We start from the raw sequence: 24,698 nt of genomic DNA on the forward strand, positions 1-24,698 counted from the left end.
TTTTTCAGTGGTGGACTGAATGAAACCCATTTCCTATTTATTCCTAGTGATTTAAATCTTTCCATTTTCAGAAGCATCAGTATGTATTCTTTAACAATTCATTTCTTAGTATTCTTCCACCTGACACATGGGATTTTAAAATCAGGCCTTTTGTCAAGGTTTTTGGTTATACATTTGAATGTAATATGCACCCATAAAGATCTTTTTTTTTTTTTTGGAGGTGGGGGTCCGGTCATGGGGCCTGAACTCTGGGCCTAGGCGCTGTCCCTCAGCTCTTCAGCTCAAGGCTAGCGCTCTACCACTTGAGCCACAGCACCACTTCCGGCTTTTCTTTTTGCTTATGTGGTGCTAAGGAATCGAACCCAGGGGCTCATGAATGCAAGGCAAGCGCTCTACCACTGAGCCACCTTCCCAGCCCATCACAAAGATCTTTGTATCTGATTACTCACCACTGAATGGCCCTAATGAGCAAGAGGAGCCCATTGCAAATTCACCTTTATCTAAAACCCTCTTCTTTAAGCACTGTCTTCAAAGAGCATTATCTCCCTTCCAGGTTGTCAGCCTTCAACTAGAGCTTGAAATTCATGTAGTTTCTTCCGGCTCCACATTTCTCTGCTGGCCTCTATGATTTAGGCCAAAGTTGATGAGAGGGAACTTTCAAAGAATTCTGCAAGTGCTGCAAAGGCCTGGGCACTTCTGGGAGACTCAGGCCGCTCCCTTGTTTTGTTCTAAATCACTAGTATTGGTGGGTTGGGGGGAGGGGGAAGGGTAATTTAAATTTTAGTTTCCTTATTTCATTTGAGGAAATGTTTTATCACAGCTGTTTGAAATTTTACTCTATTTATTGGTCTATTACAGTATGTTTCAAGGAAAAGGCTGACAATTAAAATATCATCATTGCCAGATGGTGGTGGTTCACACCTGTAATCCTAGCCACTCAGGAAGCCGAGCTCTGAGGACCATAGTTTGAAGCCAGTCCAGGCAGTTAAGAACCAAAACAGTCCTTCCACTTAGTGGCTTCAACAAGTGACAGAGTGCTAGACTTGATCAAGAATGGCCAGGAACAGCACCCAGGCCTTAAGTTCAAGCCACAGGACCAGCATCAAAACAAAACAAGCAACAACAAATCATTACTGTTCTGTCAAAGTGATTTTCAATGTTCAAATATTTAGGAATATTTCTAAAAGCATACTCTACCATATGTTAACAAATTATTTCCTTTGCTAAAGAATCATTCCTCTGTGTGTACTTTACAGTTTCAAAATGAGAGCCCTATTACCTTCTATATTTAAAATAAATTCCTGAGCCAAGCCTGGTGGCTCATGCCTGGAATCCGAGCTACTCAGAAGGCTGGGATCTGAAAATCGAGGTTTGAAGCCAGCCCAGGTAGGCAAAGTGTGAGACTCTTTTTCCCCAATTGAGTGGAAAACCAGAAGTGGTGCTGTGGCTCAAAGTAGTAGTGATAATTTTGACTTAAGTTCAGGGGAGTGCCCAGGACCTGAGTTCAAGCCCCACAATCAACCCCCCCCCACAAAAAATTACTGGCTCTATACAGAAAACATTGATATCTATTTCTAAACATCCTTTTCTTGCTTGTACGCAGCACTCACAGTAAGGGTGCTAATGATAAAACTCCTCATGGCTAAGAGTCAGAAAAGAATCAACACACAGTCCTAGTCTCTCTTGAATGTTAATTGGAAAGTGTCAGAGCCCATTAGATCAGAATCGCTACCTGCTTATTTCTGAGAACAGGACTGAATCTGAAAATTACATCTTCAGACAAAACCATCTACACAAGGCTGCATCAGACAATCTTCAATGTTCCTTTAAATAAACATTGCAATTACAGCCAGATGCCAGGAGCGCACAAAAAACCTATAATCCTAGCTACTCAAGAGAGAGATCCAAGGACTGGACTGGAAGCCAACCCCAGCAAGAAAGTCCATCACTCTTAGAAAGTCCATCACTCTTTTATCTCCAATTAGTCACCAAAAAGTCAGGAAGGGGAGCCGTGGCTCAAGTGGTAAGAGTGCTAGCTGTCAGCAGAGCTCAGGGCCAGCACGCAGGCCGAGTCCAAGCCCCAGGACTGCCCACCCCCTCAAAATCAAAATTATACTGTTCAAAACACATTAATATGAGCCTGCATGGCTTCTGTTCCAGAGTTCACACAATGAACATTTTACAGAAACTTAAATGACTTGCTTTGCCACTGCTTTCTGGCAGTCTTACTTTGTCCCTGGGACACTGCTTTACACGAGTGCGTGGGGGCCTTCTCGCCCCAGTATGTATGCTGGGAATAGTTCCCAGGGCCGAGTGCCCAATCCCTGCCATCGCCAATTCTATCTTTTCTGTACGGACTTTTGGAGCCGAGTTCGGAAATCCAACAAGCAAAGGAGCAAGTTTGTGCTCCCGGAACCCAGTCAGGAAGGCGAGGCTCCAGGATGACTAGACAGCTTCAAAGTCTCTCCAGGCCTGGGTTCTGTCGTCTTACGTTCTAATCTGCTGCTCTCTCAAATCAGGTTTTTCCCAAGTAACAGAAAGTAAGTTCTCATGCAGGCATTAGGTATGTCTCCAATTTTTTAAATCTCCATTTCTGATTTACCCAGTTTGATTTCCCAGAAAGGAAACAGGCAGGACGGCTAGGAAGGCAGAACCGAGAAGCTGGTCATGGCTAAACGTCAACAGTACAGAAACGGAGTGTCTGCCTCTCGCACAGGGATTTGCGGTCACTAACAGAGGGAGAGTACCAGACCTCCTTTCTCTTTATCTCGGTCATCTAATAGTTCATCACATCCAATACCACGAAACACTTCTGAAAAGTAGAATACCAACTTCCCTTTTTAAGCAGACTTCGTGATAATATACTCTACAAGCACTTCTACCTAATTTTTCTAAACTGTCCCTATAATCCTTAGACACAATAGTTTCTGGTGAAGAAACACACTCAAAAGGTGCAATATATGTCGTGCTGGTTTGAGGTTTTTAATGCTTTTCAAGTCATTATTTCTTTGGAAAATTCAAAGTGATATGATTTTCATCATGGTCAAAATAAACATGCTGAAGTTAGTGAAGAATGCCAAGAAAGACTGACACACTGGCAACAATTCTTTTTTTATTATAAATGTTTCCTTTTGAGGGAGAAGCATTTTTTTAAGAGCACCTGTAAAAAATGAGCATATTATTCTGAGATTCCTCATACATGTTGTGGTTTTTCTGGAATGTTAGATTATCAGAACATCACCTGCATCACCTGCATTACAGAATACTCATTGAAGGCAAGTCAGGACAAAAGAGGAAAATTTTACAGCTAAAAATATTCATAGCAGCAACTTTTAAAAGATGATTTTATTAAGTCATTGCACTTGGTCATTTTATTGCTACAGCAAAACAAGGCCATTAAATTATAACACTTCTCATTTCTGATTTTTACTGATTGTCTCATTCTCAGACATTTCAAGTTTAAATGCAAGCATAAAATGTCAAGAAACAGCACAGCGCTGGGATTTTTCTTCTTCTGGGATCACAGTAAGAAGCATAAAGGCGAGCCTTCTATTAGACAAGGCCCACTCTCTTTGCATGTCAGACTTCTGTAAAGTTTAGGGAACAACGTGATAATGACAGCTCAGTGGTCACACGTGTACGCCACATGCGCACACACATACATACGCACACAGAGGAAAAGAATAGAAATACACTGAGGAAATTGGTAGTATTACGTGGTTCAAAGGAAAGCAAACCTGAATTACACACTCAGCAATATTTTGGCAAGGCAGATTCATTCCATCCTGATCCCCTTTTGTCTTGTTACTCGTATTCACATGGAGGAAAAAAAATTGTTAACCCTTAAGTAAAAGCCATAATTATATTGTTTTCTGATATGAACTTCAGGAACAGTAATTAGCAGAAGATCAAGAGCAAGAATAAATACAGGCAAATTACCATATTAAAGGAATTATTCGGGGCTGGGAAGGTGCTCAGTGGTAGAGCGCTTGCCTTGCATGCCTGAGGCCATGGGTTCGATTCCTCAGCACCACATAAGCAAAAAGAAAAAAGCCGGAAGTGGCGCTGTGGCTCAAGTGGTAGAGCACTAGCCTTCAGCTGAAGAGCTGAGGGACAGCGCCCAGGCCCAGAGTTCAGGCCCCACGACCAGACCCCAAAAAAATAAAAATAAAAAAAAATAAAGGAATTATTCTTTTCCCTTTACATTCAAGATTACTTGGTTGGTCAGAAGAATGGACACACAGAACCCCACTGACTTTTCTGTTCTTTCAGTACTCACAATGATCCTGGTGCTGAGGACCCGTCACCTCACCGTGGAGCCCAGGCTGACTGCTACTCACGCCCCACTCTCCAACCTCTCCAGTGCTGGAGTCAGGACCGCAGCTACCACAGCCACACACAGCTCCGAAGAACTTTTGAGAATAGCCTGGAATCTGTTGGAACCTTTCCACCCCCATCCTTGGGAAAAACTGGAGGATGATTTCTAGACAGACTGTTTACAGCTTTACCCAAAGACTATCATTAAAAGATCTAATTTATTTAATGAGGAAATAATTTGACTATCCATTTAAAGAGGAAACAGGAGGCAGCAATTCTGTTCAGTAGTGACCTCATTGTAAGAGCCCAAAGACCTCAAATGGCCACCAGGTACACACCCAAAGTTATGAATTAAACATTTATATCCTTGTACTGGCATCTCTACTCCAGTTCTCCTTTAACTGAAAACACATGACAAAATTTAATTTTCACAAAATTTGTGGTTGTTGGGTTTTGTGTGCTGGTTCTAAGGCTTAAATTCAGTCAAGAGCCTGGGCACTGTCCCTGAGCTGCTTTGCTCAAAGCTATCTCTACCACTTGATCTGCATTTCCAGGTTTTCTGGTGGTTAATTGGAGGTAAGAGTCTCACGAGGTTCCTGCCCAGGCTGGCTTTGAACCGCGATCCTCAGATCTCAGCTTCCTGAGTAGCTAGGACAACAGGCAGGAGCCCCAGATGTGTCGTCAATATTTATTTTATGATTTAAAAAATGTAAAAGGAAAAATATTGGTCTAGTTGCTTAAAACAAATAAACGAACTAATAGCCAGTACTCGGTATCTTATACTCATTTGCTACAGTAAAGCTTAAAACCTAATTTTACAAACAAAATTCATTTCTTTAACTTCAAATAAACCCATCTGTGCTTTCAGACAAATCATCTCTAACTTAAAATGTTCAACTGTTCATGTGACTGACAAAACTGCTAACATCCATTCTATGAACATGTACTATAATATGGCCAACTGGATTTGGTTTAAATAAGCTGCAATATTTTATTTTTATGCGATAGTAACACTTTTTCTAAATTCATTTATCAAAACAACAGTCCAAAGCATCTCCATGAGTCCATCTGGTTAATTACATGATTCACTGAAAACCTGAGTATTTACACTATAGTAACTTGTCTGAATAGGAATCCTCACTTTGAATTTGTGACAAGATTTGGGTTTTCTTTTCCTAATATTTATTATCATAAAAATTAGAAGGAGGAGCATGGAGAATAAAATCACAATATAATAAAATAAGCAGTATTTCAGTCTGTGAAACAAACCAAAAGGTACAGCAATAGGGCTGGTGTTGGTGTACTTCCTATGTGCTGTAGTTTCTAGGCACAAACTGAGAACTGACATTTTAGTTTCCTTAGGCCTCACGAGTTTAAAATAAAGCTCCTATTTCCCCAAATGCTTAATAATCCATTTTAATTAAATTCCTCTTATGAGTCCTATAGTGCAAGCAATATAACCACTCTAAAAGTTGAATGATTTTTATTATTTATTACTAAATGCATGGGTGAGCAATCTGGTTTCTATCTAGGAAACTCTTATTTCATCACCCAAAATATAAACAGCACTGCAGACAAACAGGCACAACAGTGTAATCCTGGGTAAGAAGCTAAAAGTAAAAATATATTTATATATTTATATATATGTATATATGTACATACACAAAGCTTATTTGTCTTTTACACTCGGGGAAGTAGTGACTGTGGAAACTACAAAGCTAACTTGTCCCTCTCAAATCGTTTATCTTACAGGTTACTTGTAAAGATACCACCATATTTATAGTATAGATCTCTTTAAAAATAATACTACAATTTCAATTTAAAAAACTATTGTTAACTTTCCTTTTTATACAGATTCAGTAGTATTTTCAGGCAAACGACAACAAAATGTTTGCAATCCCAGCGCAGTAAGAAATAAGGCCTCTTTTTTTTTTATATATTGGCAAAACAAAATATATATATATATATATAAAAAGAAAACCTTTCACCGTCTCCCTAATTTTTCAAGAGATACTATAGTTCATACACTTGTGTTTCTTCACCACAACTAAGAGGTCAGGAGAGATGCTCTGGGCTGTTTCTGGCTCCTGGAGCACGAAGAACTCTGGGTCCCTGCTGCCTCACGAAGACAGGACAGCCTTTTTCAGCTTTTCTATTTCCACCTAAAATGTAAACATAAAGCGGGTGACATAAAATACCCTTTCTTTTGTGAAGCTTCTTGGTGTATTTGTGTGTCATTAACATGGTCATACTCTCAAGCCTCTGTACTTGGATTTAAACATTAAAATGTAATCTTCCATGGTGCATAAAAAAGTGGTAAATAAAGGTCATGGAGAAGATGTTCCTAAATGTCATTCTTTCAACCACAGTAATGTTAATGTGAGCTTCTGAAATGAGAACTGCAAGAAAATCAGGCCTCCAAAAAGTAAAAGGACCTTTTGAATACAAATGTATTTGAAATATACATATGTGTAATCAAATAAGAGATCTGGGTAAACAGTAAGACTGAAGAACTGTTTTACATTTTTTACTATGTGATGTAAGTAAATTATTTGATTTCAGTTTCTCATCTGTAAACAGTATTGCGAAATTAATTTTCTATGAAGATTCAATGTGTGGAAAAGTAGGAGAAGATGTGAACTCCTTACAGAACTTCTGAAAGAAATTTTCACAGTACCTGTAGAAAACTTCGAGTCCATGTTTCCTTTGTAGGAAGGGACATGGGAATTAAGACAAGGTCAGAGGCTGTAAAGCCCACAGCTGAATTCCTGAGCATCTTGGGCCCCTCACTTCATGTGGAAATACTGAAAGCCTTTTTTTTTTGACTGTTAGAGTGCTTTTATTACAGAGGAAGTCGAGGAAGGCTGGAGAGCCCGCGCAGCAGCCTCTGAGCTTCATATGGGCAGGGGGTCTGAGGGACCCCGTGCAGCGCGTCTAGTGGGCTGGGGAGAAGTCTGTAGACCAGGGCACTGTGTGGCTCCGAGTTCAGCCTGGACAGCAGGCTTCCCCCGCGCAGCCAGGGCAGGAGCAGTGTGTGCAGACCTGCCAGGCTCGCGGCAGGACGGGCAACTCTCCCTCTTCTTCTTCTCCTTCTACACAAAGGATACATATGCTTTCGTTGCCTAACGATAGCTCACTATTAAATGATGAGGACTGTGCCACTGTAATTGTCATATGCTCAATCACCTAAAGAATTCTAACCATCCAAGAATGGCTTATTCATTTCAGGTTCTTTCCAGACAATATTACTTTATACATAACTATACTTATTATATAAGTAAATTATATTATTACTAGTTAACTATTACAGCAGCATTGGTTTGGATCAAGCCTCAGTCTTTAGCCTGGATCAAAAGAAAATACCTTTAAATCATCCACCTGATGTATTACAATTACCTTTAGTCCAAAGGTGTATCCCAATTTTAGTGAGCAGAGACAATGCATGAATAAACAGAGTGCAGCAGTCAACAGGAGACATAAAGCTGCCACATGTTACAGAGAGCATCTGACAAAGGACAGCAGAGTTTGTAGTAGAATCAATCGCACAGGAAAAAGAGTATGAGCAGTTTATGCTGTCTACAATCTCAATGGGGGGCTGGGAAGGAGCTCAGGGGTAGAGCGCTAGCCTTGAGCTGAAGAGCTGAGGGACAGCGCCCAGGCCCAGAGTTCAGGCCCCACGACCGGACCCCAAAAAAAAAACAACAAAAAAACAAAAAACAAAAAAACCAAACAATAAAATCTCAATAGGGCTGGGAAGATGGTTCAGTGGTAGAGCGCTTGCCTTACATGCCTAAGGCCCTGGGTTTGATTCCTCAGCACCACATAAGCAAAAAGAAAAAAGCCGGCCCAGAGTTCAGGCCCCAGGACCGGACCCAAAATAAATAAATAAATAAATAAATAAAAAAATCTCAATAATGGGAGAGGTAAATTACCTCCAGATTACTCCTCATTGTCTTCTCTTCTTCTAACTCTTTTCGTAGTTTTTCCAGTTCTTTCCTGGAAACAAAGCATTACTATTAAATCCTTAAATTAAAGGAGAATTCCCAGTCAGCACACACGCTGTGGACTGCCAAAGTGATTTTCTCAAGGCCATCTGCTCCTCTCTCTCACTGGAAATGCTCGATAGCACTTATTACTACTCACTTTTAACTTCACTGAGTAAAATACTGCATGTATACACATGTATGCACGAATGCACCTATGTATGTGTAATTTGCTCTCACCCCTCATTTTTAGATTAATTCCCACGGCTGCAGATACCCACCACAAAGCATGTACTTTTACTGCACACATCACTCTACGAATATGCCAGTATGGTCCTCCCCACTTTCCTGCTGATCCTCTTATCTAATGGATTAAAAAAAAAATTCCCTCCAGTTTTTCCAGAGGAACTCTGAAGTGCTGAAAATAAAGACTTCTGAAATGCGTAACATACACTTCAAAGAATATATAAAATCAGAAAAATTGTTTTCACTCCATCGCTAATTTAAGAGCACCTATAAGCAAATCTGTGGGTTTAATTAGTGCTTCATTAAAACTAGTACACTTGGTATCAAAAGGATAAAAATAACAAAATCCAAAAATCAGAATTGGTATGTTGTACTCAGTATTTATGTAGGAATAACTCACAGCTCTAATGTGAGTTAAAATTCACAACAACTAAAATTCCAAACAAACTATCCAAGAAATTCTGTATTGTATGAACATTATAAAGTGTATTTTTAAGCTATATAAGTTATTTTCTCCATCTAAGAGATACTGAAAATTGTTCTACAAACTACTGGTACCTTACATTGCTAATCTCAATATTGTTATTCATAAGGAGTCCTAGGCCAACTGAAAATTGAGAGAAAAATGGTCATTACTGGCTCAAGGTAACATGGCCCTGGAAGTGAACTCTGTACTGTGTTCCAAGCAGCCGTCTTCGATGGGAGCTGACTGACGGGGTGAGCACTCTCAGCTTCTGCCACTTAGCTTCTCTCGGATGTTTCGCCTGCTTTTTCAGGATTAAGCTTACAATGTAACCAGGTTTGAAATTCAAATACTGTGTAATCATAAAGCAAACAGCTTCTATCTTTCTGAACACATTTCTTCATTTAAAAAACAAAGGAAAGCCAGGCACTGGTGGCTCACAGCTATAATCCTAGCAACTCGGGAGGCTGAGATCTGAGGATCATGGTTTGAAGCCAGACAAGGCAGGAAAGTCTGTGAGACTCTTCTTTCCAAGGAACTACTCAAAAAAAGCCAGAAATAGCATTATCGCTTAAGGGGTAGAGCACTAACCTTGAGCACAAAGAGACTTAGAGACAAGTTCAAGCTCTAGGATGGGCATTGGTGGCTCATGCCTATAATCCTAGCTACTCAGGAGATTGAGATCTGAGGATGGCTGTTTGAAGCCAGCAGCAAAGTCCATGATACTCTTATCTCTAATAAACTACTTAGAAAAGGCCAGAGGTGGCACTGTGGCTCAAATAGAACAGTACTAGCATTGAACATAAAGAGGTTCAGGGATAGTATCCAGGCTGAGTTAAAGCCCCAGGGCAGGCAAAAAAAAAAAAAAAAAGGAGGGGGGGGGGGGCGTGGAATGCCAAGTGACAGTGGTTCATGCCTATAATTCCAGCTATAAGAAAACTGCAATTCATGGAAGTGGCGCTGTGGCTCAAGAGGTAGAGCTCTCGCCTTGAGCTCAAGAGCGCAGGGACAGTGCCCAGGCCCAGAGTTCAAGTCCCACGACCGACCAAAACAAGAAAATTGCAATTCAAAGCCAATCTGGAAAAATTTCATTCTTGGAGACTCATCCAACTAACTAGTAAAAAGTAGAACTGGAGACATAGCTCAAACAGGAGAGAACCAAGCCATGAACAAGCAAATTAAGCTAACATGAGACCAAACTAACACCCTGGGACTAGAAAAATATATATAAATCAAAAATTTCAAATATTTTCAAAGTTGGGAGTGTAGCTCAGTGGTTCAGCACTTGTCTAGCATGAACAAAGCTCTGGGTTTGGTACTCAGCATAGGTAAGTGATAGACTCAGAGCTGAGAAGGATATTGCATCCATTTTGTAAATATTAACTTACTGGCAGCAGAAACAAGGATTGAAGTCCTCTGATACATTTTAGATACATGCTATATCTAAAACACAATATGGTTTACTTGTTCTTTTCAAGCATAATTAAAACACTGCGTCTGACCAGATTTTTAGCCTAAACACGTATGTGTGTGTTTGTGTGTGCGCGCGTGCGCGCACATGCGTATTTCTGGCCTAAGCATAAACATAGATAAGGTGTCTCTTCTAAAAAATTGAGCTACTAGAGTAAGTTTTTCTATTCAAGTTGCTTTTTAAACCCAAAGAGCTACAGTTGACAATTCCAATGAGACCCTGATGACCCTACAGACTTGTCACACTACTAGATCTTTTGTGGACCAAGGTTGAGAAGTCTGTGTAAAGCAGTACTCCCAGGAGAAAACAGGCACTACTTACCCATGATCCCTTTTCAGTGTCTCCACAAGACACAGCAATTCAATAATCTGGGCTCTAAGTTCATCCAAGGAATTCTGATTCCCATCATCTGCTTCTAGTTTTGCTTTGATTTCTAAGGCAGTTGTAGTTGCCTTAGATGCACTTGAAAGTGCTGGAGATGGCTGGAAGCATAATAAAAGGATTGTTTTTCCTAGTTTTATTTATATTTTTTTATACTTAAGTTCAAAAAAATTTTGTAACAAGGACATAAAACAATCTAAACAGACTAACCATTCCTAATCTGAAAATTTTACACTGGACCACAAGTATGGGTTTGTAGTCAAAATGTAGGCATACTACATTTTGTTTCATGTAAACATACTACATTTGTTTCATGTAAACATGAAACAAATTTCATGCTTTCTCAAGTCTCATTCACAAGATGCTTCAACTCATACAGATAAATGTCCCAACATTAACAAACAAAACCATGAAATATCAAACACTTTCTACTCTAAGTATTTGAATAATGGAAAGTCAACCCAAATCTGGAAGATAAGTGGCAAATATGGAAATTCAAAGGACATTTTGAAGTTCATCCCTGACAAAACCACCAAACAACTAAACTCGCAATCACTGGTGGTTATTATGGAAAACACTAATAGTTTTATTTTTTTTTAAACCCATCAGATTTACGTATGGACAGATTTCATAGTGTAACATCTACAAGCAAGAATGTCTTAGCAATATTAAGGTGTTTTCTTGATTTCCTATTAATAAAAACATGGCTTAGAATGTCCAAAGAGCTTCACATGTAAGTAATTATAAAAATATTTGTAAGCTCATTGATCCTAAGTCCATATCCTAATTCTTCTAAAATTTGACTGTCATGTTAGTAAATTTCAGTAGTCTGCTGACAGTTTACAGAATCAGATTAAATATCTTTGATATATTGTAGTAGTCAAATAAACCAAGCTATGGAACTAAGAATAATTAAGACACATATACATGAGTAGATGTGCTAGTTATATAAAAATAAAAAAAAGATACGAGTTTAACAAAGACATTAAAACCATATAACAGAGAGATCCATGTATTCTGGCTCATTCCAATACATACTTAGTTCTAAGTAAGGTAAGAGCCAAGCTACATAAAATGCAAAACAAGTAATTACCTCCTGACCTCTTATCCCTCATAAGTGGTTAGGTGAAAATTATTTTATGTGACCTAATTGCAGAGTATATGCTTAGCAAGAACAGTTAAAGAGAAATTAATAGATTTATGCCTTAAAATATGAAATACTGAATACTCATTTAAAATAGCAGGCTCTATTAAAAACACTTGAAGAGTCATGCGACCAGTTAACAAATCCGTTTACAGCAGAAATTACTTTATTTCTGAGAATAATTCTTCTTAAGGGAATACCTTAAATTCTGTAATGCTGATGTTCACAAAGAATTCTATGAAAAATGTAAATCTTAGACCCCAATGCATCTCACCTTTGTGGAATAGCTTGTGTCCTTTTTAAACTCAGATGGTTTAAAGTTGGCACTATCTTCTTCTTTTGGCAACTTCAAGGTTTTTTCTGGGCTTTGAGTTGGCTGATTTTTTTTGGGGGGGGGGGGGGGGGAATCAAGACACAGAACAGATTAAAGAAGAAAACAGTAGTAACTAAGTAATAAAATAAACTTTATACTTCTGCCATTTCTATTTCTGATATCCCACTGATGTTAGCTGGGTGCTATACAGTTTCACACTGGATACACTTCTGCCACTGATGTTATCTGGATGCTACATAGTTACACGTATCTTGAGTGCAAAAGCAGACTACCTTACAGTAATTATTAAAAAACCATTTACCCAGGCTATTTAAAGACACAACAGTGCTTAAGTAAATATATCAACTTAAAGTATGGCCTATATTCCAGGCAGCAAATAACTTTTCTTTTTTTTTAAAGGAGCTACTTAGATACCAGGACAAGTACAAAAACAACAAATATCCCACTAAGAAAAAAATCTTAAGGGCTGGCTTAGTGGTAGAGTGCTTGCCTACCATGCATAAGCCCTGGGTTTGTCCTCAGTACCACATACACAGAAAAGGCCAGGAGTGGTGTAGTGGCTCAAGTGGCAGGGTGCTAGGCCTTGAGTAAAAGAGGTTTAAGGACGGTGCCCAAGCCCTGAGTTCAAGCCCCAGGACTGGCCAAAGAAAAAGTCTTTCTTAAAATGAGCAACTAGTAAGTAATTCTAACCGCAGATAGATTAAACAAGTCCCATATTCCCTGTTGGCCCTGTGCTCTGTGATTATGGGTCTTACATTTCTCTATTTATGTCTCATCCTTACTTTTGATTCCACAATTAAACTTAGCTCTTTTTCTGTATTTTCTTAAATGCCAGAATGTCTCCTGGCCTACAGTTATCTTCCTGACTTGTAAACTCTGGTGCAGTGATAAGCCCTCCTCATTCTCATCTACAAATGGACTCTGGGTCACCTAAAGCATCTGTATTTTCCTGTAATAAGTACGACGTACGACTCACCGAATGACCGCCATTGAAGCGGCCAGGCAGCCTTCTCCCTGGCATCTTCGGTCTGTTTGCAGTGAGATGCAGCAAGTTTTCTGAGGAAGGTATGTCATCAAAATTTACAACATCTAGAGAATACAAATTAACATTATCTATTGATAACCTCTTAGAAAGCAGTGTTTTTTTGTTATTAAACTATAAATTAAAAAGAGCATGACTAATTTGAAAGCTCCCAAGTTGAACTATGCTTTTGCATATTGCATTTGAAAACACTTACCCTTTAAACCACAAGCATGCTCTCTAGCTGGTATATTTTACAGTGTAATATTTTTATTAACAACAATGGTTGTTTCTAATACAGATTTAGACCTCAACAGAAAGCTCTTAGGGAAAGATAAATCTGTATCATAAATTGGAGCATAAAAAGCTATTATCTTAAAGGTCTTACTTATTAATACAGTCTATTTAAATGCTGATTAATCACAGTACATCACAAATTTTACATATAAAATGTGTTTCAAATGTCAACTAGTGGACTAGCAATCAAATTTTCAAGATCCATCTGTATCCAGCACCGCACTATTTCCATCTCTACTAGCTATACAAAGCAAAGGCATGATGTACCTTCATATATACGTCCTTCCAGTGTTACTGTTGGGACTCAAACTTGTCTTTAGAGTTCTCTGTGTCTCTGATTGAAGAGACACCAGGAAAAATACTGCATAGCTCATGAACTGGATTCCTCACCAGCAAGGACTAACTGACATTTGGCCCAGTAATTTAGATTCTAGACAAATCTAAGTTAACTCACACTTTGAAACAAGTGCTACGTAATTACCTTGAGTTTTTCTAGAGAGTCAAGAAAACCTCACTTAAGAAGTTTCTGTAACTCTGAAGCCCCAGTACTCATGTATGATAGAAAAATCCTCTTGGCAATCTTTCTTTCTATGATCACAAGAACCTTCCTGTAGCCCAGATTCCAAACTAGAAATAACCACAGCCAGCCACAATGTTCTATGCAGTAACACGTATTCTTATCTAATCGGCTAGCACTGTACTCATTTTGGACATCATCAGTTTCCTAGGCACTCAGATATTTGTTTCTTTAAAACGACAGTTGTCATTATCACATTCAAAGTTTATTCATCAAATTTCATGCTCAAAGTAATTTATAGACTTTATGGAATTCTAAGAGATAAAAACACAAGTAAGGCAGAAAAGGGGCATTACTACTTGGAAATAAGCAGTTTACAACTGCAAGTACTGGTTGACTATTGCTATCTGTTTCCACACGCTACTTTCTATGTTCCATCTGGGACAAAGTCACCAAACTAATATATCAGAATACTCTAATAAGCTTGTTTCAATATTTTTTGTCTTATAAATGTCAATAATAACAAACTATAGTTAGAAATCGTTATACGGTAAAAAAAAATGCATTATATAACTGAAAAGGTTTGATATTTAAAATATTTTATTTTTAAAACAAAATTCAATTAGCTAGCAAGAAAATAATTGATATTCTTAAAAGGCAGGTTAAAGAACACATTAAGCTTAAAGGGTAAAAAAAATACCCTTTTATAGTAATAGATTCTTATTGACAACATACCAGAAAAACTTCCAACAGTAAAATACAATCAATTTGGCCTACAGAGATTATTTTCAAATGCATATTTAAGCAACATGCAGGAAGAAAAAGAAACAAACCAAAAAACATGAGAGAAATGAAGAGAAATGAAACTGAAAGGGTAAATGATCCATGTTCATGTGAAATACCTTCCATACGTCCTATTTTGGTCTACAACAAAAAGACAATTGAACCATTCTCAGACTCTCTCAGGCTCTCCACTTAAAACTATCACGTGAGTCAGACGCACAGTGTGCACTCTGGATTCACTGTGACGCCAATGGTCTAACCCTCAACTCTGGCAGTGTCACGCTTCCAGCCACTTACACTGCTGCATGTTGCTGGAAAGATGTGGAAGTTTCTAACAGCCATATGAAACAGCCAATTTGGGAAGAAAATAAGATGATTTTTTTTTTTTTAAGTTGTCAATGTTCTTTAAAGTTCTTTTTTAAAGGAATATTTTAAATTAAAAATCAAGACCATTTTTCCAAAATTACTTTAATTTTATTTTAAAATGGAAAACCAAAAGGATTAGAATTGACAAACAAACATGTACACTTTGAGTAAAATTACAAAGAAAAAAAAATAAATGTGCACCACCTATCTACTAAATATACTATTTTGATTTCTTTTATAAATTGTTATCTTACCAAAATGGAGAAGGGTAGGATAATTTCCTGACACGTAAGAAGGGAAACATGGCAAACAGGCTAGGAAACAAAATCTGGAAAGAAAAGTCAAGGATAGGAATGTCTAGAAAAAAGACTAAACCAAAAAAATTATTTTACAAAGCAGGAAAAAGGAACAGTTGTAGAATGAACAGAAGCATTTCAATGTTTAGCATAGCATATGACAGTCATTGCAGGTTATCCGAACATATATAAGGTATGTATTTGATTTCAGACTTTCTCCTTTGTCTTTCAAGAGAAAAAGTTTTAAAATTAGTATTTCAATACAGATTAAGCTAACGTAATAAGCCTTTTTATTAATTTCTAAATGAACAAGACAATTTCTGAAAGGATAGCTTAGCACATTAAGAGGCCAAAGTTATACAGCAGTATTTTATTTCTTTTTTTCTTTTTTGGGGGGAGGGGGATCCGGTCGTGGGGCCTGAACTCTGGGCCTGGGCGCTGTCCCTCAGCTCTTCAGCTCAAGGCTAGCACTCTACCACTTGAGCCACAGCGCCACTTCCGGCTTTTACAGCAGTATTTTATTATCTTATAGCTGTTACTAAAATTAAATCCCCTTTTAGCCAACTATTTGTCTTTGGTACACTACAGTAATTACAATTAAGAAGCACTTTTTACCTCACGTATCATAAAACAAAATACATTGCCAAATAGTACTTTAATATATCTCACTACAAAAAATTAACTCAATATCATCTTTAAAATCTTTCGTGCATGTTTATTCATTAATGCCTTATGTGATGATACTCTATAATTCGATTAAGAAAACTACTATGAAAACTTTTGAATCCTGGTTCAGACACAAGATCACTTTTTATAATGTGACTCAAAGCCAGGCACCAGTGGCTCAAGCCTGGAATCTTAGCTATTCAGGAGAGCTGAAATCTGTGGATTGTGCTTCAAAGCCAGCCTGGGGAGGAAAGTCTGTGAGACTAAAATAGCTAGAAGTAGACCTGTGACTCAAGTCAGAAAGCATTAGCCTAACGTGAAAAGGCTCAGGGACAGTCCCTAGTCCCTGAGTTCAAGCCCCAGCTCCAGCCCAAAGTCAGTGAGTAAATAAAGTCTATTACTCAAAAGGAAACATCAGGAAAATATCATCATAAATTCCAGAGTAAATACTGAGAAAGCTATTCGAACAAAAATAGGCCAACCTTAAAATAAAATTGGAATTTCCTTGTTCAGTATGACTGTTTTAGGATCAAATAATCCATTTTCCCCCCTAAAGTTTGCTTTGAATCTTAGAAGAATTTATAAAAGAAAAATACCAATCAAATCAAAGGAACTAACATACTACTCTCTAGCAGTACCTTAACTGGTTGAGCTTACTCAATATAATAGCTATGTTTATCCTAAATTTTCTGTTTAGTGTTTTCAAATTAATTTCAAAAATAATTTTATTTCTCAGGAACTTCACTACTTAGAAATAATTGGGTCATGTGAACTTCATAAGTAACTGTAATGCCAGTGACATTTTCCCTAAAGGCCATTTTTGATTAAGTGTTTGAAAAGGAGAAAAAAATTAAAACATGGTTCTTAGTAGCTCTTCAGTACACCACTGTGTTACAGGCCATATGGGACTATGTATAGGGGACTTAGTTATGTCCTGCCTTCTGTACGGAAACAGGAAACCATTTTCTAGGGATGGCTCATATGTACAAAAGCCAGAATTTGTGTGTGTATACATATAATTATCTCACACTTATATATGAATATGTATATGCAGCTGATAAAAAGAAAACGTGAGCCATCAAGTCAAATTCCTATCTTTCATAGATATTTAATAGAATGAGATGGATCTAACTTGAGGGAGGGGTGGAAGAGAGACAACACTCATCAGAACTTCAATGCCCCATTTTCTAGTAGGTAGGATAAACCAAATTATCAGAAGAGAGAGCTGGAGAAGAAACTAACCTATTTGTTAAACCTCCATTTTTAACAGCAGTCAGTGTACTTTTTACTGTAAATCAGCTCAATATTACTTCACCTAATAATGGAACTGAATAAAGACTTCCATACACTTTTTATTTTCTAAAATGTAAAGGCTAATTTCACAAATGTGCAACTTCAAGTAAGCCAGAAATATCAACTATGCCTGAACCTGAGGCACATACCACGCTTTTTAGCGACTGATAAACTGTGTCTAAACCTGACACACATAAAGTACTTTTTAGTGACAAATATAGCTCATGAACAAGGAATAATTAATATCTTTACAAGTACAGGTAGAACATTCTTTTTTGGGGGGGAAGGAGGGAGGGGTCCGGTCGTGGGGCCTGAACTCTGGGCCTGGGCGCTGTCCCTCAGCTCTTCAGCTCAAGGTTAGCACTCTACCACTAGAGCCACAGTGCTACTTCCGGCTTTTTTCTTATGTGGTGCTGAGGAATCAAACCCAGGGCCTCATGCATGCAAGGCAAGCGCTCTACCACTGAGCCACCTTCCCAGCCCAGGTACAACATTCTTAGTCTGCACATATGAAATAAAAAAATGATCCAATAGTTTGAGTGCTAGCCTGATTCCACACTTGAGTCTTGACCTCAGGTAATGGGGTTAAGGCAGTCAAAATAAGGACAGATGAAAAGTACTACATGAAATTCTCTTGAAGCTGTGGGTGTAGAGTATATGACATGAACAAATCTCATCCTTAATCTTGGATCCTATCTCAAACACAGCTCACTGAATTAATGCCAATACTGGGGAAAGTCTGAAATTTGGGCTGGCTGCTCTGGCTCACACCTCTAATCACAGGCCTCTGGAGGGCAGGCGTATAGATGACCACCAAGGCTGGCCTGGGCAAAGGTTATCAAGACCCTATTTCAAAGAACATGGCATGTATATAAGTCCCAACTATGCAGGAAGAGGAGAGATGAGTGTCTCAGCCTGAGGCTAGTCATACCGTATGAGAAAAAAATAAAGACATCCATACGTACATACATGCCAAAACAAACAGGAGAGAGGCATGGCTCAAGCTGTAGAGCACTCGCCTAACAAGCTCAAGGCCTTGAGTTCAAACTCCAATACCACCCATCTACCTATCCCTTTTGCCAAACGCTGAAATACTAGTGAAAGGTACTACTGATACAGAATAATCATTTGGTACAAGGTATAAGCTAATCATTTACTGAAAAAAAGGACACAGGAATGCCTCTGAATCATGTTTGGGACATATACATTTTGCTCCTGGCAACTATTCCTTTAATTGAGATAAAACATAGTACCTAGGTCTAAAATACTACTGTGGACACAGCAGCTGCTCACCATGCTCACCAAATATTTACTTAACTCCATCTTCAAAATATTCTGAGCTTTACAGTATGTAAGTGTGGTTTACCAGTTAGCCAAAGTAAGTGCAAGAAATAAGACATAGTTATCTGGAAGTTAGCTGTGAATTTTCTGGCTTGTACACGTCTTAGAATCTCTTATTCTGTACTTATTTAAGGAAAAACCAACAGTGAGTTTTCAAACTCTGTCAACCAAGTCTCTTTATTTATATGAAACATATACAGCCACTGTGTATACAGGAGAAAAACAAGACTCTCCAAAAAAGTAAAACTTTCCAACCACCAGGAACGGATTCCACCACTGCAATGTTGACTGCAAGGGGCAGCTTGTTGGTGAGTGCAGAAATGGTACAGGAAAAAAGTGAGGTGCATTTTACATAAAGTTCTTTCAAATGTTCCTTACTCTGAAGCAAACTACATAAAGCGATTATTCGAGAATGATACAAAATGACCTACAAATACATACTCTAAATTTAAATACTGTTTCTTCAATTCCCCAAAGGACTCCATCAGAAAGAGCCAATAGTACCCAGCTTTTGCAAACTTCACACACTACATGTATTCATATACATGCCAGAATGAGCTGGCTGGTATGGTCCTCACAAACACTTTTTGTGCTAGACTCAAGGTATGAAAACTTTTAAGCTTTAATTTTTCTATAGATAAAATTGTGCAAATTTTGGCTCAAACTAAACTGAAAAACACATTCCTAGCTAATTTTAAATTTAAAAAGAAACCTTGTTTTTTTACTAATCTCTTTAACAAAAGAATATAGAATTATTTTTGAAATCATAGAGTTCTACCAAATAACACTAATTTTGGTGAATTTCTCTGAATTGCCAACATTTTACTTCCCAGAAATCAGTGTGAATCTGATATTACCCATTACAAGAGACCTAACAAAAGGATTTATAAAAGGTTAAATCAAAAGACTAAAAAACTACCATACTTTAGATTCTTTGCATTGACAAAAGATGGAAAAAAGTTAAAGTGGAAATATAAAGTGTTAGCACTAAAGCTAAAAAAGTTATTTAAAGCACTCTTGATTTATACAATTAGGAATATGTGATGTATCTATTTCTTACTGTTTAGATTTTAAAAAGGGGAAACAACATGTTTACTTGATTTACTATAAAAATAAAATGAGAACATATATGAAAAAGTACTCTTAAAAAATGTAAAAAGTTAAGCAAATGCAAAGTACTGTAAAATCACTATCACAAAGTAATGCTCCTCTAACTAGGAGGGCTTTCTCAGAAGGCCACTGCTGCAAATGTTCACTTTTATGACCCAGAGAACACAACAAAAACCAAGTACAGACAAGATCAGGCTAAAAAGAAAAGGTCATCCCTAAACCTTAATAAAAACAATTAGCAAAATTAGCCTGTTGATATATAATCATTAAAAATATAATCTCTTGTGTTGGGAACATCTTCAGAAAAAGAAAAGTAATTCAGAAAATTTTATCAAATATAAACTAATGCTGGCATTGACGCTGGTACAGGGATATGAACTCAGGGTGTCAAGCTTGCTTGGCTGATACTTTACTTCTTAAACCATGCCTCCAGCTCAGCTTTTGCTGGTTATTTTGGAATTGGAATCTCACAGACATTTCTGCTCAGGCTGCCTTTGAATTGTGATGCACTGGACCTCAACTTCTGAATAGGTAGAAGACAGGCATGAGCGCTAGCACCTCACTTTAGTTTCAAACTTTTAAAAACTAAAATGTATTCATATCTGTCTGATTTAGGAAGTATGGTCATCCCATTGCAAAAACACTGGAAGATAGGTTTCCTGACCAGTATAGAAACTTACTCATTTCTGTCTTCTGATCAGTAAGAAACCTCTGATCAGTTAACTAATAAAGATTCGGCCCTGTAAGTTATATTTTTCTACTTTGGTTACTGAGTTAAAAAAGAAAAAAAAATCTCAGTATTTCTTTTTACAATTAATATTTACAAATCTCTTAAAACAGTAAACACTATACTGACCAGTTCTTTCAATGCAATACCATTGTCCAGCCTGACTTACCTGTTTCTCTAGAGCTCCGTGCTATTAATGAATCAAAGTCTACTGATTTGGGTCTAAGTGGCAACTGTTCAGAATCCAGCTTTGGTTTTGATACTGGCTCAGTTTCAAATTTTGATGAAATAGAAACTTCTCCGTTAATTCTGAAATACACACAACATATACAAAAATCATTTGAGTATATAATTCAACTTTTTAAAATTATAACTTATGGGCATTTAAAAAATTTATAAAGTAACACTAACTACTACCTGTTCTGTAAAATGATTTCCATAATTATCAGTCAGAAGACTGACCACAATAGCATCAGAAATGTCTAAAAAGTTTCCAGAGCATGCAGCTTACTGTGAATACAAGATTAAATTTAACAGACTACAGTCTATAGCAAAACAAAAAAACAAAATTACTTATAGACTTACAAAGGTAACACATCTACCTAGAACAAAGGTAGGAAGTCAACAGCCTAGCTCAGAATTAGGTAAAACTCACTTGGCTGTGGGAGGTGGTGGAGGAACCGGTTTTTCGGGCCGCTTTGGGTACACTGCTGCAGGAGATTTCAATAAATTATTGGCTTTGGTAGGTGGAGTTGGCTTTTTGGGTGGGACCTGTGGAGCAGTTGGTTTAATAGGTTTCTGATCCAGAAGTGATTTTTCATCTGATGATTAAAAAACATTTAACAAGTTATCAACAATATAAACTACATAGGTTTTTCCTTTTTAAAAAGTTACTGTCAAGCTGGAAAACTTCCAATTTAAATTTAAACAGTTAAATTTTAATGGACACTATATATATATAATAAATCAGTTATTTACTGCTTGTTTTCCTATACTTTAGTTGAAATAACTATGACTAATACAATCTACTGGGGAAAAAAAGGTTACATTTTTGAACAATGTAAACTGCTATCAGTTTGAAGTAAAAGCTTAATTCCTTCCTATTCCATTTTGACCAAATATTCCCTCCCAGGAAACTATACATTTCAAAAAGCACAGGCACTTGTGAGAAGTTGGTACAAATGATTAACTGCAGACATCCTTTTATGACAAGGAAAGAAGAATTGCTTGGGAGAAGATGGGGGAGAACATCGGTCTCACCTTTTTCTTCAAGCTTTAGGGGAGAAAACTTCTTCTCTGCAGCAAACATCAGGTCAGGCTTTGGAGCTGGGGAGAGTAATTTTAAGAAAACTCTAAGGTAATAAAACTGTAAGCTTAGAGACATTACCTTATAAAACGTAAATAATAAGCTGGACACCAGCTCACAATTTGTAATCCTAGCTACTTAGGAAGCTGAGGAGGGTTCATGGTTTGAGGCCAGTGGGGCAAAAAATTCAAGACCCTTCACCAAAAACAGCTGGGCAAGGGAGCATATGCTCATTACTCCAACAATAGGACAGGCTCAAACCTTCACAGGGCTCTATCCCAACAGAAAGAAGGTAGTGTGGGCAGAAAGACTCATCGGTCAATCTATTAAGTTTTCTAAAACAAGTTAAGCTTGATCAGTTTTATTAATTCAATGTTTCACATAACTAAGATGTTGGCTATTGTCAAAATCCCAATTTTAATGTTTATATTTTAATTTTAATATGCTATGTACCCATTCTAGCCTTAAAACTCACTATCTTGCCTTAGCCTTCTGAGAGCTGGGAATACAGGCATACACTATTACATTCAGCTAGGATTCTGTTTTATACCATTTATGCTTTTAAAAATAATAACAATGGACTACTGCAATGCATGTTAACATGATTTTGCCATAGTTCTAAAAACTTGTATATACATTATTATTTTTGCTGATAAAAACTTAATAGTTTACATTAAACCCAATCTTACTGGTTTAGAACCTAAAACTAAGAAAAATAGCAAAGTAGATAATGTGTTTCTTACATACCTGGACCCTTAGTAGGAGGTGGTGGTTTCTTTGGTTTCTGTTTTAGAAAAACAGCAAAAACGTTGACAAGTTATATACTAAGTGACTGCTTTAAACAATTCTGGGGCTGGGAAGGTGGCTCAGTGGTAGAGCGCTTGCCTTGCATGCCTGAGGCCCTGGGTTCGATTCCTCAGCACCACATAAGCAGAAAAAGCTGGAAGTGGCATTGTGGCTCAAGTGGTAGAGCACTAGCCTTGAGCTGAAGAGCTGAGGGACAGCACCCAGGCCCAGAGTTCAGGCCCCACGACCAGACCAAAAAAAAACAAAAAAACAATTCTGATTGTAGCCTAAATTAAATGAGTATCTCTCCCCATCTAATTATTGCCAAAATGACCAACTGCTAAGATAGTAACAATTCAACAGAAAATCATTAAAATTTTTTTTATCCCATTAGAACTGCTTGTTTGTTACAATGATTGGGATTGAACCCAGGCCTTGCAGAGTGTTTGCTAGACAAATACTCTAGCACTTGAGCTACAGCCCCACCTCCAAACAGCCTCCTTGATCAAAAGTTAGTCAAATACCTCAAAAACTAACAACTGGTATCTTAATGAGAAAAATGTTCATCCTCACTCCTGGCCTCCCTCCCTGGTTCAGTATTCCTAACCACCAATTTGCCCCACTGCACAGCTGGAGGACAGATGATGGTATATGTGACAAAACAAGTAGAAGACACCTTGTTATTGAAAAACACAACAGTAAGAGCAACAATGCTATACTTGGCTTTCACTTTTCTTAAGAACCTCCAAAAGGTGAAAGCAAAAGCTTCGTTTTCCTCTTATAAGCCTTCAGTTAGGACCTTCTGCACTGGTGGAAATCAAATATGGCTGTCTTACTTTCCACTGCTGTCTGTGTTCTCCTCTATTTTATAAACTCAGCTCTCCCATTCTACATTTATCTATTATATTCTTTTATTGCAATTCAAATACCTTTTACCTAAATACATAATTTTAAGAAACTCCTTTGTAAAAACTACTCAATTGCAATGTAAAAAACTATCCTTCAAAACAAAATGTCAACACATAAAAAGCATTGTTACTACTGGAAACAAAAGCTTACTGGAAAGTCTTTATCCAGCTCAGTTATTTGAACAGCGAAATTGTCTGGGAATACTCCTTCTTTACCATTGAGTTCTCCCTTCCACCAGCCAGGTTCTCCAGTCTCCTAAAAACAATAATTAAAACAGTAACAGTTATTTTATTTCACTTTTTTTTTGTTGGTCCTGGGGCTTGAACTCTGGGCCTGGGTGCCACTTACAGTTTTCTAGTGGTTCATTAGAGATAAAAGTCTCATGGACTTTCCTGCTCGGGCTGGCTTTGAACCATAATCCTCAAGCCTCCTGAGTAGCTAGGAATATAGGCATGAGCCATCGGTGCCCGGCAATAACAGTTAATTTTTAAGGACAGAAGTTTACAATAAAATAACGAATTCAGGGGCTGGGAAGGTGGCTCAGTGGTAGAGCGCTTGCCTTGCATGCCTGAGGCTTTGGGTTCGATTCCTCAGCACCACATAAAGAAAAAAGCCAGAAGTGGCGCTGTGGCTCAAGTGGTAGAGTGTTAGCCTTGAGCTGAAGAGCTGAGGGATAGCGCCCAGGCCCAGAGTTCAGGCCCCACGACCGGACCCCAAAAAAAAAAAAAGAGAATTCAAATGCCTTTATAATAAAGTTTTTGAGACTATAGGTTGGGGGCAGGACACTAGAGCTGGCTGGCATCTTCTGACTTTGCTGATTTTCCAAATGCTCCTACCTGAGCTCATAAAATGGCTTCACTCCCCATGAAAGAAAAAAAAAATCAACAGATCATAAGATTCTCATAAAGAACAATATTCTCCACATAGTACTTTTAGCAATT

The 24,698-nt window shown here is 37.8% G+C and overlaps 1 protein-coding gene across 2 annotated transcripts in view; it reads right to left on the minus strand.

Moving 5' to 3' along the window:
• Positions 1-5,796: 5,796 nt before the first annotated feature.
• The window catches only part of LOC122101516 (CD2 associated protein), a 40,353-nt gene continuing 21,451 nt past the window's right edge, over positions 5,797-24,698 (minus strand). For both annotated transcript variants that reach the window (XM_042671860.1, XM_042671859.1), the window contains exons 9-18: positions 23,908-24,012; positions 22,810-22,846; positions 22,017-22,082; positions 21,412-21,577; positions 20,926-21,065; positions 13,316-13,428; positions 12,280-12,381; positions 10,802-10,962; positions 8,250-8,313; positions 5,797-6,479 (exon numbers count right to left, since the gene is read on the minus strand). In XM_042671860.1, the coding sequence (XP_042527794.1) occupies positions 6,438-6,479; positions 8,250-8,313; positions 10,802-10,962; positions 12,280-12,381; positions 13,316-13,428; positions 20,926-21,065; positions 21,412-21,577; positions 22,017-22,082; positions 22,810-22,846; positions 23,908-24,012 (996 nt within the window). In that variant the 3' untranslated portion in view covers positions 5,797-6,437. The remainder of the gene's footprint in view (positions 6,480-8,249; positions 8,314-10,801; positions 10,963-12,279; positions 12,382-13,315; positions 13,429-20,925; positions 21,066-21,411; positions 21,578-22,016; positions 22,083-22,809; positions 22,847-23,907; positions 24,013-24,698) is intronic.

Source organism: Dipodomys spectabilis, unplaced genomic scaffold (genome assembly GCF_019054845.1).
Source record: "Dipodomys spectabilis isolate Male_0828 unplaced genomic scaffold, ASM1905484v1 ptg000669l, whole genome shotgun sequence".
In the NCBI taxonomy this organism is placed as follows: Eukaryota; Metazoa; Chordata; class Mammalia; order Rodentia; family Heteromyidae; genus Dipodomys; species Dipodomys spectabilis.